This window comes from Podarcis cretensis (assembly GCF_951804945.1).
Source record: "Podarcis cretensis genome assembly, chromosome: 5".
Classification (NCBI taxonomy): Eukaryota; Metazoa; Chordata; class Lepidosauria; order Squamata; family Lacertidae; genus Podarcis; species Podarcis cretensis.
This window is the reverse complement of record NC_137174.1, coordinates 1,890,096-1,906,742: the sequence shown is the minus strand read 5'-3', so window position 1 is coordinate 1,906,742 and position 16,647 is coordinate 1,890,096. Positions and strand designations below refer to the sequence as shown.

Genomic DNA, 16,647 nt, shown 5'->3' with positions numbered 1-16,647 from the left:
TAAAACATCAGTGTTTTCAAGAAGCAGCCAATCTTTCAACCAGCAAAAAGCTGCTGATTCATAATACAACCTTAAGTCTGGCAGGGCAAACCCCCCTCTTTCTTTAGCATCAGTTAATATTTTAAACTTAATTCTGGGCTTTTTGCCCTGCCAGACAAATTTAGAGATATCTCTTTGCCACCTCCCGAAACACTCCATTTTATCCACAATCTGTAAAGTCTGAAAAAGAAACAACATCCTTGGCAATACGTTCATTTTTATAGCAGCAATTCGGCCCAACAAGGAAAGTTTCATTCTTGACCAACTTTCTAGGTCCCTCTTAATTTCTGACCAACACTTTTCATAATTGTCCTTAAATAAATTCAGATTCTTTGCTGTTATGTTCACCCCTAGATATTTTACTTTTTTAACCACGTTTAACTCTGTCTCTTTCTGAAACCTTTCTGACTCTGAAGCTGTCAAATTTTTTTCCAATACCTTAGTTTTTTGTTTATTTAGTTTAAATCCCGCCACCCGACCAAACTCTTGAATCAGTTGTAAAGCCCTTTTCGTACTAGATTCTGGCTCCTGTAGGGTCAAAACTAGGTCACCTGCAAAAGCCTTAAGTTTGTACTGCTTCGCTCCGACCCTTTCTTTCTCTTTCTTTCCCACCCATTTGGATGGGTTGCCCCAGCCACTCAGGGTGGCTTCCAACACATTTAAAAGCATAATAAAACCTCAAACATTAACAATCTGATACAATACAAAAAGTCACATAAACTTATATCAAATATAAGTACTGCCCTGAGACCTTCGGGTATAGGGCGGGAAAGAAAGAAAGAAAGAAAGAAAGAAAGAAAGAAAGAAAGAAAGAAAGAAAGAAAGATTCAATAATCCATTAAAAGTGCAGCACTTCTCATTTTCATGCTTCTACTGTAATTCCAATAGAGAGAGATTGCTGTGTCAGCAGTATGTGGTTCCCACAGTTGGTGCCATGCATGAGTTCATTTTTGAATATAACAGGAAATGTTTCCCAATTTAGTGCGTGTTGAAGCATTTGAATGCACCCCTGCTGTTGTCTTTTATTTCATTTTCATTATATTTTATTTTAAAGTGAACAAGGAAGTAAAATAGCTGTCCAGATAAATGCAGTCTTTGATATTTAATTCACCAGGTTGGCACTGTTTGTAACACACAGTCTACAGTTAATATTCAGATATCAGAAGGAAATTTAGTACATATATTCAGAATATTTAAACATCAGCTTGACTTATCATGCCCATTTTAATAGGGACAGAAAAAAATATAACATATACTGTGGTTCTACTTCTAAAGCAAGGTCTCTCAAATGTTGTATTTTACTAGTTTTGTGGGATGTCTGTTCACAAATCTACAGCATCTGTGCTAATTTTAGCTAATTCGCCAAAGACTCATAAAACTAAGAGATAGGTAGGTTTGAAATATAATATGATCTCCTCCTCAAAATTGAGGTATTCCTATTTACATCTGTTCTCCATCTATGGCCATATTCCACTAGCAAACATGTACTCAGTAGATTTTAGTATACAAAATTCATTTATAAAATATTTAGAACATGAATACCATTTTAAAGATCCCTATTCCTCCCCCCCCCCCACTTTGGAAACCCAAAGAACCCACACTTCAGATACCTGACTGCCATCCTCCTGAGACCTCCTGATAATGTTTTGCCGAGAGTCAATCCAGTAGAGGTGCTTGTCTACAGGGTCATAGTCAATGGCTCGGATGTTCCTGAGGCTATGGATTGGAAGGATAATATCTGGACTCTGCTGCTCATCTATCACCATGCGATTTATTGCATTCTTCTGACTGAAGAGCAGGAAACTGGTAGGGGCTTAAACAGAAATACAAAAAAGCCAACCGGTCATTTCCAAAAACAATTATTAAACTATTCATTTAACAAAAACATGTTTATGCTACTTAGCAAATTAGGGCTGCTATCTTTAATTAATTGGCAAAAACAAAACAAAACTAACTAACTATACAGCGAGGGATGTGTGACATACAAATTGTTTTTCACACACAATTTTTTAAATCTATTTTGCTCTAGATATCTTGATAGTCTCCATTATGGCTTTAGTATTAAGAATTAAGCTCAAATCTTAAATTCAAGCATGCTGTCAGGCATGAACTTGCTGGGTAGCCTCCAACAAGGCTCTCGGCTCCCTGAGTTCTGCAATCTGAAATATAGGTATATTAGTAGTGGCCTATGCTTAGTGTTAGGATTAGAGAACTAATTCATACAATGTGTTTTGAGCATTTAGGGAAACAACTAAACAGAAAATTACTGAGTTTTTCAGCCATGAATAAAAAACAAAAAGCCTAACACATGCAACCTATATTCAAATCTTGCATGATTCAAGTTATATCAACAAACCTGTCTATGTTACAAGTGGAAATGGCTCAGTATTTGGCATATTCCTGCTCCATCCACTACAGCTATAGCTCATTTTGGTTTGAATTTCAAACATTACTGTAATATTTGAGACGAACCACGAAAACATAGCCCTTTGCCCTCTGCACCACCTAACTGTGTTTATGGCTTACCACTACATGTTCTGTTGTCAGAATTCAAGGAATAGTGAGCTGGACATCCGCAGACAAAACCACCAACAGGCACTGCCAAGCAGAGGTGGGAACAATGCCCATTACTGGAGGCACATTCGTTCCAGCCCGCTTGACGAGATGAATGGAATACTAGGATATCCATCACATAATCCAAGTGGTTTTGGATGACAGTTCTGTTTTGGCCACTGGTCTTGTTGGCACGTTCAATGCTTCGCCGGCTCCAGTCTGTCCAATAGATGTAATCCTGGTACTGAGTCAGACCAAATGGATGAGGCAAATCATCTGCTATAACATCACGGTCAAGACCTGTTTTAGAAATATATATATATACTGATGTCAAGATTTCCCCACCTCTCCCACACTCGGAAGGACAGTTGCAATCAAATACATCTACAGTAACTCATAGATAAAATGAACATGAGAGCCAGTGTGGTGCAGTGATTAGCTAGTAGGACTACAAGTTGGGAGCTCAGTTTCAAATTTGCACTCAGTTTCAAACCTACGCTGTGTAACCTTGATCCAATCACTAACCTACCTCACAGGGTTGCTGCAAGGACAAATGGGGAAAAGGAGAATAATGCATGCCAACCTGAGCTCCTTTTGATAAACAAGTATTACCATATTTTTCGCTCCATAGGGCGCACAAGACCATAGGGCGCACCTAGTTTTTAGGGGGGGGGGAATCAAGAAAAAAATCTTATCCCCCCCCCCAGGCCCAAAGAGCAGCGTACAGGCTGCGCACAACCTCTCCCTTCCAGAGGGGCTGCGCACGGCTATGGCACTGCCGGGAGAGGCTGCGTGGGGCTAAAGAAGCCATAGCCCCGTGCAGCTCCTTTCTGCTGGAGGGGCTGCGTGCGGCTATCCCTGAAGCCTTCCGAGCGCAGACTCTCCTGGCTTCAGCGAAAGGAACCTGAAGCCTCCAGAACGCAGCAGGAACTTGCGCTATGCTCGGAAGGCTTCAGATGGCTATCCCTAAAGCTTGGAGAGCGAGAGGGGTTGGTGCGCACTGACCCCTCTCGCTCTCCAGGCTTCAGCGAAAGCAACGCAAAGCCTCCGGAGCGCGGAGGGAGCGCTCCCTCTGTGCTTTGGAGGCTTAGCATTGCTATCGCTGAAGCCAAGGAGCCTGCATTCGCTCCATAGGACGCACACACATTTCCCCTCAATTTCTGGAGGGGAAAAAGTGCATCCTATAGAGCGAAAAATACAGTAAGTAAAACTTTGCAAATGAATGAATGGAGAATGAATGGAGAAATTTATGGGAAAACCTTTTAGTCACACCAGAACAAAAGTAATTCTGACAATGTAAAATAAATGTACATATCCCCTTTTCTGTCTCTCAAAAGCACCACAGTTCAAAACATTGCATACCATTAAAAAATAAATAAGAAAACAAAATATGGGTCAGCAGAAAACAAAGGCACTAAATTAGTATCAGTACCAGTCAATCACAAAACAGGGACTGAAATAACTAACCATGAGAGCACACTGGAGAATGACAGTCTTCACAAGGCAATGAAACATCAAGAGGAATAGATCAGATACAGTAGATTGGAAGAGGGGGAAAGAGACAGCCAGCTAGCCGGCCAGTCAGATTTCACTGGAGACCTTAGCAGTTGGGTTTACTGGAGCAGGCAGTATTTTAAATACCCTGATCCCCACTTCAGCTGACTTCAAGAATCCTAGCTAAACCAGCAAAACTTTACCTAGCATATTTGAAGACTCAATTAGGTTGGTATCCAAATCAGTCCAGTACAATCTTCTTTTAGCATAATCAATTGTCAGCCCATTAGCCCGTCCCACATTTGGCACCAATGTTGTACGTTCACTACCATCCATGGCAGCTCTGTCAATTTTGGGCTTTCCACCCCATTCTGTCCAGTACATGAATCTGAAAATATAGATCAAATATTCCATATTCATCTCATACAGAACCAAAGACAAAACATAGAAATATATCAGAATTATAATGCTTAAACATTTGTTTTAGCACACAACATAACTTTCATTTCTTTTGAGAGGTAAATAGTTTCACTGTACTGTGTATAATAGATCCCTAGGCTTAAATATTCACCCAGCCATTGCAAACAATGGGTAGCTTTGGGTAACTAATGACTCTCAGCCTAACTTACCTTACAGGGCTGCTGTTGAAGATAAAGAAGGAATATATGTACATCGGTCTGAGTGTCTTAGAGGAAAAGTGGACTATACAGTAAAATCATGGAGGGCAGCAGGCAACGGACTAGAGCAAGTGGTTCTCAAGCATTTTCCCCACAGACCACTTGAAAATTGCTGAGAGTCTTGGCAGACCACCTAATGATTTTTCTGTTTGTTGTGGTAATTATAATCCACTATGCTGGATGCTGGATGATTTTAATTGTATTTTAATTGGTTATTTTAGTTGTTATCAGTACTATTTTTCTAGAAAAAGAGGTGCTGGAACTCACCATGAACGCTTCCCTTGTTCTCTTATAATGGCAATGGAGCCCACCTAAGAGGGGCCAGAACTGAGTTCTAGTAAGTTCCGGCTGAAAAAAAGCCCTGGTTATTATATTAAGTAAGATACATTGTTTTTATTGGCACTCATCTTTTAATGGTTTTGCCTGAAAAATGTACAGTGGTACCTCGGGTTAAGTACTTAATTTGTTCCGGAGGTCCGTACTTAACCTGAAACTGTTCTTAACCTGAAGCACCACTTTAGCTAATGGGGCCTCCTGCTGCTCCCGCGCCGCCGGAGCACGATTTCTGTTCTCAACCTGAAGCAAAGTTCTTAACCTGAAGCACTATTTCTGGGTTAGCGGAGTCTGTAACCTGAAGCGTATGTAACCTGAGGTACCACTGTATAGGGGAAATTCGACATCTTTTTATACTGCAAAATAAACTGAAGATTTAATAAGCTATTACAGCTTGTTAGTTGCCAAGTAATCTGTAGCTTTGGATCTAGACTGTTTCTGTCATGGCATGGGATTGTAAGGAGGACAGTGATGATGACTAACCTGTGACCCTCCAGACATTGTTGGACTCCAACTCCCACCAAACACAGCCAATGGTGAGAGACGAAGGGATGATGGCAACTGTAGTACAGTAAAGTCCCTTACCTCTGGTGTAACAACATATGATCCCATCTACTCTATGGATCACATTATCATACCCTTATACTGCCTATTTTATTCCAATTATTCCTTGGCATTACATGTTTGAAAATCATTGGCATGGGCAAACCTTGTTTTTGATGAGTTAGGGTTTACCAGGGGTTATTCAACAAGTAAAGATGATTTCCTTTTTGTCTACCACAATTAATATTTTCCTGCCATGATCAATGTAACAGGATATACTCTCAACTGATCCAGGGCTAGGATGAGACCCAGCAGGCCTGGCTTGCACCACATGTGGACTGAGAATGTACTGTAGGAAATAACCAAGAACACTGCAACATGTAAGGGGTTTGTGACTGACATAGAGAGATACATCAGCACGCATGTGAAGAACAGAAAGGTAGCAAGGTTTGAAATCACTGGCTAAATGATCATTCTCATAGCACAGTCAGCATTTTCTCAAACCTTGCTGAAATTGAGTCAGCATCTGGTTTAATAGCTTAACACAGAAAATTAAGCAAGCACCTCACCCTTCAGCAGGATCCAGTGCTAATGCCCGAGGACTATCCAAATCCTTCCACACTAGAACCTGGCGATGCTGCCCATCTAACTTTGACACTTCAATACGATTTGTTCCAGTATCGGCCCAATACAGGTTCTTTCCAAGCCAATCCACAGCCATGCCTTCCGGGTAATCCAAGCCAAACTCCACTACATGCTCCAAGGCACTACCATTCATGAATGCTCTGCTGATGGTCTGCAATGGGAAGTAGCAGAAGAGAGAGGGAAGGCAAGAGACAGAGCGTACACATGAAAGCTAGTAAACAGCACACTCCTTTAGTACATTTATTTAGAGCTCCCGTGTGGTCCTGTGCAATGTTGCTCTTCTTAGTCAAGTCTCCCCCCTCCCCATCTGATTCACACAGTATTTAGTGCACAGGTTCTCCCAGGTGCCACTGGGTTAAGTTTTCTCAAGCAGCTTCTAGGGGACATATCCTCCATGTAAACATTCCTGGCATCCTCCACTCCCCCTTTGTCTTGCCAGAAAGGATTTCTAGGATTCCCCACAGCTACCAGCTGTAGTATGGACTGTATCAAGGAACCCTGGTACATCTATACTCCCTTGCTTGCAATGTCACTGTATCGACAAACAGAGGAAGTATCTGTGCTCCACCCAAGAGGTGAGGCAACCATCTCAGGTGGCAGGATCCATGGGGCAGCTGATCCTGACCCTGAGCTTTAGTCCCCCTTGTTCCTAATGTAGGTCTTCACTCCCCCCTTCTTCCCTGGTGGGGAGGGGGACACTGTTTCGTGGTCTGCCTCAGGTGCCAAAATGTATTTGGCTGGTCCTGCATGGGGCTGCCCTACTCCAAAGGGACAGAAGAGTGGGTGCATCCAATATCCTCAGTGTTTTTACTCCCCTTAAGCAGCAGACATTTGGGCTGGTTCTCAAAACTTTCAACAGGATAAAACTCTCTTCCAAGTACCTAGTAAAATGTTGCGGCTTTGCTCAATTTTTCCTGAAGTCAATGGGTGTTGACTGCATGACTGCATTACCTTTAATGAAATGTCTGTCCAATATATGCGATTGTCAGTTACATCAAAATCCAGAGCAGAAGCTTCTTTAACTCCTGTGAGTGGGATAGCAACATTGTTGTTGTTCGTCTCAAGAGAGATCCGCCTGATATCTGCTCTGCGAGAAAACAGCAGGAAAGCTTCTGGGACTATGCAGGTCTTCATGTCACTGATCAGCTCCAGGCCTATGGGGCAGGCACAGCGCAAACCTTGAGGCCTGAACAGGCAAAGGTGGCTGCAACCCCCATTGGACTCTGCACAGGGATTTGTACCTAAGAAGAGAGAAGGGGGAAACCATTTAGGATTCTTCTCTGATGTGAGACTAACTTAAACACGATTCTGAAGGACTGTTGGCGCTCACAAAGTTTCCCAAAAGTGCAGCAATACGGAGTTAACTCACGTTATCCGTGCACACACGTAAGTGGACTGAACCAATTCAGACTCACTTCCTGTCTGGCTGCCATGGCGTACAGCTGTTCCCAGACCAGCGGAGCCTTTCCGTGCGGCTAATTGAGGATAATATGGGAGTAATTATTCTTGCCAAATGATGACGGGGGGGGGGGGGAGAGATACTTTCTGAATCCATTTTTTTACAGGCCACTGACAATAAACAACATTTGGTCCTCCTCATTCTCACTAGGGGCAGATGACTCAAACTACTGTCATCCCGTGCTAGTGCTACCTTGTGTCCCATTTGAGCATATATTTTTAAGGGGAAATCCTATAAAAACTGCATAAATAAATAAATAAATAATCTGAGGGTTGCATTTTTAGTTTCATTTATCAGCTGCTTAGAGCAGTGGATACCTTCTCTTTGGCATTAATTATGGAACCTTCTCTTTCATGCATAAATTATGGAAGCTGTTTAAAAACAATCCCAGGACTTAACTGTACAGGTAACTCGCAACTTGCATGCATTTAGCGGAACAGGGGTGGGCGTCCAGGAAAAGAGACTTGGGTTATCCCACCTGATATTGAACCCAATGTGTTATGACTGTAAGATTTTTTTTTTGCTTTGCACACTATCCCTGGGGCATTAACCCAGTGTAAACTGAAAGCTGTCGTACAACATAACGTGCACTCTCTTTCTGGAGAATGGAGAAAAGGGTGGGTATCCCCAGGTGAATTAAATATCAAGTTTGCCGTTTGGAGCTGCTATTAGATCTAGTCCCTTATCTTGGATACTGAGGTGGTACAAAGAACTTTTCACCAAAGTTAACGTGGACTTTTTTTGACTGAGTTTGTTGCTTTTAAAAAATTATGAAGTAAGTCCCCACTTTCTCACTCTGTGGTTAAACACGCAGAAAGGTTCCTCAATTGAAACACCTCCCTTTTCAACTGATTACTAAACACCCTCTTTAACCTAATAGTGTGCAGTTCAGATTTCTAGGCTACTCACCAAGTATCTGGTGGACATTTGCAGCCTTCAGACCCATCAGGTCAGGAAGCTGGTCTATGATGATCTCCCTTTCCGCTGTCTGCTTATGAACTCGCTCAATGCTTCGCCTTTGCCAGTCTGTCCAATAAACATAGTCCCCCAACAAAGTGAAACCAAATATATGAGGAAGCTTATCCTCCACAAGGACTCTCCTGCTAGTTCCATCTGTGTTCATGACCTTCACAGGTGCAAACAAACATACAAATATAAGTGATAGTATCTAGAAAGCAATGATTATCAGACCATTTAGATCAATAAATCTCAAACTGTGCAACTCAACATTATAAATTAAATGTAAGTCCAAAGTATTGTTATAGATGTAGGTGAAATTAATAAATGCTAGGATTTTCCGTATTTGTGGTATGAAGGGAGAAATACAAGCTGCAAAGGGATTCTTGGGTAGCCGGCCAAGCTAGGGGCCTCACGGGAACATGAGAGAGCCACTGAGGGTCGTTAACAAGACAAGACTTGCCCCAGGTGGGACCAGAGACTGGGGATTTGGAAGTTGCCAGGGCAACTGCTCTGGTGGAGGGCAAGGGGGCTTCTGGGAAGAAGGAAAAAAGGGGGAGATCCATCCTTGGAGTGCGCTGGCTGCAGGCAGCTTATGCTGCTGCCTCTTGGAATGACTATGCTGTAAGATCTGGAACCTCTCCATGCAGACTGAAGGTGGATGACAGTCTCCCCTGGGTCTTCCATTCTCCAAAGGGACACACACCTTGTGTGTGAGCCTGTGGCCCCATGTGCTCTAGCCACTGCTTAGCAGAGAGACGGGCTTCTGTAACAGCATCCATCTACAGAAGAAGTATCCACTGAATATACAGATGATGCTCTGCCATTCCTTCTTTCCTTCTTTTGGCTTTAATTCCTCATAAACGTTAAACACACACACACACACACCACCTTTACAGAAAACACTAACAAAATTATGTCATACGGGTGACGTATTCATGCCTCTAGCAATGGAAAGGCAGCAGTGCCCACTCCCCACCCCCCGCACTCTCTAACACACTTTTTTGCGTTTGGACAGGTTGCCCTTTGCAGAAGTTGCAAATCCATGGCATGTTTCAGAATTCACTGAAAATCACCAGAGTGCTGAACTGCACCACCATATATCCATACCCTCAAGAAATGTAAGCATAAGTAATGATTAACTTGAAAACAAGATGTGTGTACATCTGTACATGAAAGGAAAGTCAATCTGGTAGGTCACCTTCCTTGTCTGTTCCTTGCTTAAGACTGAAAGCCCTTTGTATTTTTGCTCCTCTGTAAAATGCTATATATATTGATGGTGATTTGCAAACAAAACCTAGTGGTATGAGACAATTCTTGTGAACATCCTGTGAAAGATTTCCCCCTTCGTGCACAACACTAGAGCATCTCCTCTTATGTTACCAACAGAATCCCATGTAGATCCCACACTTCTTATTTCCTAAAACAACAAGAATTATGTGTGAGAGCTGGATTATAAAACATTTCGTTTGTAAAGAGACTGAAGCCTGGAACCCTACCAAAGACTCATACACATAAGGAGAAAGTAAATGCTTTTCAATAGCATAAATGACATTTAAATATAGTTAATTGAAGTTGCTTGAATTAGATTTTAATTGGCTAGAATCAGATCTAGCCAATTAATATCTTTCCCAAATTTATCTCTATGGAAGTGAAATTGTGCCATCTAGCCCCAAGTCATCCATAGCCCCAAATTGTATGAGTGTTTTATAATGGACGCGGGTGGCGCTGTCGGTTAAACCACAGAGCCTAGGGCTTGCCGATCAGGTGGTTGGCAGTTCGAATCCCTGCGACGGGGTGAGCTTCCGTTGCTCAGTCCCAGCTCCTGCCAACCTAGCAGTTTGAAAGCACGTCAAAGTGCAAGTAGATAAATAGGTACCGCTCCAGCGGGAAGGTAAATGGCGTTTCCATGTGCTGCTCTAGTTCGCCGGAAGCAGCTTAGTCATGCTGGCCACATGATCCGGAAACTGTATGAAGGCTCCCTCGGCCAGTAAAGCGAGATGAGCACCACAAACCCAGAGTCGTCTGCGAATGGACCTAATGGTCAGGGGTCCCTTTACCTTTATACTTGTAATGCCTAATAAAGGTTTGGTGAAGTAAGTCGTAAGTTCTCAGAGCCTATAAGGGAAGTCTATTATGCTTTTCAGGCTTTTTAGTAGTTGCTTCTATTTACATGTGTACTTGCCCTATTTAAATGTGATTTCCATGCATGGATTCCTGGTGGGACAAGAAGATGTGCACAGGGAAAAAATCTGGAAGAATGTTACCACCCAGGCAGGCTCATTCTTCAAGCTGCATTGAGGCCCGCCAGCACCACCCACTATGCCATACAAAGGGTTGGTTCTCACCTGAAAAGCACCTCTTTTAACCATGAATGAGAAGCAAACACTACCAGGGGAGAAGTGGCTTTTTCACACACTTCTTTTGACTGGCTGGCACCTCAGTTAGCTTCAAAAGCTGTCTACTAAGCTGCTTGGTCTTCTTCTGTTTCCTTTTATTGTACCTTTTCCCTTTTGTTGTATGACACTTTGAATCCCTCCCCTTTTCAGCCGAAAAGAAGAGTATGTGTATACGAAATAGATAGATAGGAAGGTAGACAGACAGACAGACAGACAGACAGACAGACAGACAAGACAGATAGATAGATACCCAACAGGTAATTTAAGGTTTACTAGGGGCCACTGAGAACCTTGCAATTAATTGGGTTACTAGGTTGCAGCAATCTGCTGTTAACCTGAATTGGAAGTGCTATCCCATAATATTTTTAAAAAGAGGTGGGTCCAGGGTGACAAAATGTCTGTCCATTCACAGTATATTTGGGAAGAAAAGAAAATAAGACAATAAATACACTTCAGTAAATTAGTATTACAGGCTCAGCTATGAATGTTCAGTAACTTTGTTTGAAATGTGCTAGGGAGAGTTACTTTTTCAATAAAAATGAAAAACTCTCAATCTGCAAGAAACCCTTCTACATCCAGCTGGTGTCTCCAGTGGTTTCTGCTCATTTTAACCACTATGTGGTTGGATTTCACATTTTGAGGCCACTCCTAAAACCCTTCAAACCACAGCAACAATACAGACTAAGACAGAAAACAGATGTGACTTCCCCACACTACATTTCTTCCTAGAGTGACTAAGCTCCCCACAAGGGGGGGGGGCTGTTTTAGCCATTACAACTAGAATCAGAGAACTGTAGAGTTGGAAGGGACCCTGAGAGTCATCTAGTCCCAACCCCTGCAATGCAGGAATCTCCAAGGAAGGAGAGTCCACAACCTCCTGAGGGAGTCTGTGCCACTGGCAAACAGCTCTTACTGTCAGAAAGTTCTTCCTGATGTTTGGTTGGAATCTCCTTTCTTGAACTTTAAGCCATTGGTTCAGGTCCTATCCATCTGCAGCAGAAGCAGGAGAAGGAACTGAAAGTTCCAGTTCAGGTTTGTAACATAAAGTAAGTGCAAAACTGCTCTGAAATACATGTGCTAACAGCATACAAGTCATTTTCCATGTAATATTTCTCATTGGAACTTAATCATTCTCTTCTCCCATTATCCATACAATTCAGTTATACTTCTCAATTTTTTTTATTTGCCTCCTGTTCTTTTCCAAGCAAGTGTAAGTACCCCCACAGCCCTTCATGATATGCCCCATCTATTGTGTCTTGTCCACAACCATTTTTTTCTGCAATTCTGATTATTATCAGCCACCCAAAGTCTAAATACTGCCTTAAATAACTTTACTATTTTTCCATGTTGTCTCCCTGTGCTTGGATCTCCTTCCTAGGACCCCTTATGTGAATCCTTTGGCTTAACTCCTTTGTCTCCAACTGAAGCAAAGCCTAAATATACCATGATTTGGAGGAACACGTGTGAGCTGCAGCCTCATGTGCCTGCTTCCTCTGCTTCTTCCTCTGTTTTCTGCTTAGCATAGAGAGGTGCTGTGCAGGAGGATGGAGGGGGTTCATATGTATTGTCTCAATTGAACTTCAATATTGACAATTTTGATATTTGAATCTATAAAATTCATTCTTGGTTTGTTCCCCACCTTCAACTGTAAAACTTTTAAATATCCAACAAAATCTCAAGGTCTGTTGGTCCCGCCATGAGTGATTATTACTAGTCAGAGAGACCACTGATTTCAGTAAACCCATGCAAACCAGAGCAAATGGATTTAGGATTATAACCACTGCAGGGGAGGGGGACTTTAAATAATTTGGAGAAATGCCTACCTAATCACAACCTAATATGCACACTATATACAAACTCATTTGCTCATTTCGAAATAGTCTGACCAGCTCTAGAATTACAAGAGTCAGCAGGTTTGGAGTATCTGTTTCGTCTGCATTTTTCCCTTAATACTTGCAGAAGCTCTGGCCCCCTACTAAACCAAACTGTGTAACAGTCTGCTCTCAGTTTGGCAATGAGTCAACTGCTCTGGCCTATCCATTTTCATCTCTTTTTTTGGAAAGGGTTGTGGAGAGAGGGGGATGGAACAGAGAACAGTAGGTACGACGTGGGATCCATCTTGGTGCATCATAATTCAAGTCTCTGAGAAGGGGGGGGGGGTTTAAAAACCAGGACAATTTCCCCAAATACTTGATATGGGGATGGGTGGATTAAAATAGGAGGCAGAGGCACACTTCACTCTACTCTTAACATTTTGTATCTTTGATTTCTTGATTGGCTCAGAGCGAGTGAAGACTTTCTTCTTACAACACTGAGGCAGCCCAGTTAATGTTGCCTCTCACCCTCCCCTGAACCCAGTAAGCCAAAGCAGCATGGTACAATGGCGATGCTTCTGATTTCCCCTCACAGTAGTCAGCTACGGTTTAGGCAGCACTGGGAATTCTGGTGTGTCCCAAGTCCTTTGGAATTAAGTCACTGCCCATATTTCGGCAGAGAATGTGGGAACTAATGATGAATATTAAGAGTGTGTTCTGAGGTGCAAAAACATAATGACTTCAGTTTTCAAGGCACACCTGATCATTGCACACTACTGTTCCTCACTACACAGTCTAGGATTTACAGAGCTGGGGAAACATAAAATGCCTTGCATTACAAAGAGAAATTTCAATTATGCTTGGAAAATAGTAAATGGAACATTAATGATATCTATCTTGCCCCTCCTAGTTATTGTTTTTTTTTAAAAAAAATAATTCATTGCTGGCCCTACCCTTGATGTTTGTAGGTTCACATAATCCCATCTCGGGCCCAGAGCAAATGCAGAACCAGCAGGTACAACCCAAAACATCCTTGTTCAAAAAGGAATTGTACTGTTTTAAAGGAGTCTTCAGACGCAGGTGGCGCTGTGGGTTAAAGCCTCAGCACCTAGGACTTGCCGATCGAAAGGTCGGCGGTTCGAATCCCTGCGGCGGGGTGCGCTCCCGCTGCTCGGTCCCAGCGCCTGCCAACCTAGCAGTTCGAAAGCACCTCCGGGTGCAAGTAGATAAATAGGGACCGCTTACCAGCGGGAAGGTAAACGGCGTTTCCGTGTGCGGCTCTGGCTCGCCAGAGCAGCGATGTCACGCTGGCCACGTGACCCGGAAGTGTCTCCGGACAGCGCTGGCCTCTGGCCTCTTAAGTGAGATGGGCGCACAACCCCAGAGTCTGTCAAGACTGGCCCGTACGGGCAGGGGTACCTTTACCTTTACCTTAAAGGAGTCTTCATATGCTTAGATTATCAGAAACTATTTATTTTACTATTTCATAAACTATAGAAATGTGCTCTGGAGTATGAATATACCAGCTCCTAATGCTCACTAGCCTGAACCTATGCTGGCCAACAACTTACAACAGTGGGCAAGACCTAGACATGGAAAAACGCTTCCTGTTTTGAACTACTGAAATGTGAATATCTAGACTTTGTAAAGTCTAAGAATCACTATTTTTTACTTTAGGCTATATGTTTGTGCATGTTACGAGCCAATGTGCTTCTGTTAGTAGAAGCAGTATCTTTATTAATAAAAACAGAAAGTTGATGCAAAAATTATCTTGCTCTACAAATTACTGTTGTGTGAAATCTCAACTGAACCCAGAACAATTATAGGAGTACACTTCGTTGAAGTGGACTGGTAAGCTATAGGTGGTAGATTGGCAGCCGATGGCTTCCTAAATCTGGCATACAAGAAATGGATAAGCACTTGCAACGTTTAAATTTCTGACAATGAATAAGGGTGCACTTGCCAGTAGACTTAACCTTTAAGCAAACCCTTATTTCTCTGGGTACAATGTGTGGAAGACCCTCTTTCAGGGAGGGAATTTAAAAGGAAAGGTTTTTGCAGTAGGGTAGTGATCTGGCTTCTGAGGGATTGAATGCATATGTTGAGGGGGAACATTTTCTTTGTGTATAATCATCAAGCTGAGGAAAATAATGGCAGAGCAAGATTCAGACATCTGAGTGAAAAACCCCTTGCTAAAAGTACTAAAAATTAAAGACAATGGGGGTTGGTGTGTTAGTGTCAGGGTGTTAGTGCATGGTTTTCTATCTTGATTGGATGAGAGAAGAACAAAGTAATTAATAGAAAACAGAGAATGGTTAGATAATAAATAGAAAAAGAAAAAGCATATGCATATGCAAAAAGCTGGGGAGTTAGTTGCAAGGGTATATAGCCTGCTCTTAATATGCAAAAATGCACAACACACATATAAATGCTACACCCATGCTAGATACTTTGAAGATGGGTAGCATACGTGACCAGCACAAGCAAAGGGGAAAAACCTCACCCCGACTCATATTCAACTTAGAGCTGGGAATGAATAAATATGAAGTCAATTCAACAGAGCATATCATACATTTTTAACCTCATGGCACAGCAGGGGAAAATATGCTTTAAACCTGTAGCAAGTCAGTGAGAAATCTTCCCCACTGGTAAGCACAACAGCAGCCATCCAATTCAATAGACGTTTATCAGTGAAACCTGATCGAGATAAATGAGGAAGCCACAGCTTTCCTCTGCCTGCTGCAGGCTGCCAGATAAAATGGAAACAAAAGCTCCCTGCTGAACCTCCCCCCACCAGTCTCCATTAGCACACCCCCCCCCCCCCCCGCTGGTGCTTTACTATCTGGGGGCTATGCAACAGTGCAGCATCAATCAGTAAGCTGAAAGAAAATAATAAAAAACCACATATGCAGCAGTTAAAAAACACACGCAAAATCTGGATTTGCAAGAGACATCCCCTGTTTTTCTAGTGATATGGCAAGCTTATTATATGACTAATACTGCATGTGCAAAGAAAAAGGTGACTTTATGTATTTTAAAATAATTTCCTATTGTTCTAGTCTATAGCACTCCAAGATTTTATATATTACATGCAAAATCATATAAAACTTAACTGCCTCCAGGTTCATTATATGTTTTCAGAATCAATACCTTGGTTTACTCGTGCCAACCTAGCAGTTCGAAAGCACGTCAAAGTGCAAGTAGATAAATAGGTACCACTCCGACAGGAAGGTAAACGGTGTTTCCGTGCGCTGCTCTGATTCGCCAGAAGCGGCTTAGTCATGCTGGCCACATGACCCGGAAGCTGTACACCGGCTCCCTCGGCCAGTAAAGCGAGATGAGTGCCGCAACCCCAGAGTCGGTCACGACTGGACCTAATGATCAGGGGTCTCTTTAGCTTTACCTTGGTTTAGAACCATAATCCGTTCCGGAGGTCCGGTTGTAAAACCAAAACAGGTTGTAACCCAAGGCGCACTTTCACCAATGGGGCCTCCCCTCCAAAATTGGTTGTAATCCAAGAAAATGGGTTGTAATCCAAAAAAAGGGACACGCACTTCCGGGTTTGACGTGATTGTAATCCAAAACGGTTGTAATCCAAAGTGGTTGGAAACCATGGTACCACTGTAGTGTTGTATATCACATGGTTACATTGTTATGATGCTTACTTTAACCAAATATAGCAACTTGGTTGCTATATTTAACGTTGGTTAAACTATGCATCATAACAAGCGTTT

At 42.4% G+C, this 16,647-nt stretch overlaps 1 protein-coding gene across 4 annotated transcripts in view; it reads right to left on the bottom strand.

Moving 5' to 3' along the window:
- LRP6 (LDL receptor related protein 6) overlaps positions 1-16,647 on the bottom strand; it is a 105,663-nt gene that overhangs the window by 24,256 nt on the left and 64,760 nt on the right. For all 4 annotated transcript variants that reach the window (XM_079975085.1, XM_079975086.1, XM_079975087.1 and 1 more), the window contains 6 exons: positions 8,653-8,869; positions 7,236-7,525; positions 6,209-6,435; positions 4,290-4,474; positions 2,566-2,892; positions 1,650-1,852 (listed from right to left, as the gene is read on the bottom strand). In XM_079975085.1, coding sequence (XP_079831211.1) covers positions 1,650-1,852; positions 2,566-2,892; positions 4,290-4,474; positions 6,209-6,435; positions 7,236-7,525; positions 8,653-8,869 — 1,449 coding nt within the window. The remainder of the gene's footprint in view (positions 1-1,649; positions 1,853-2,565; positions 2,893-4,289; positions 4,475-6,208; positions 6,436-7,235; positions 7,526-8,652; positions 8,870-16,647) is intronic.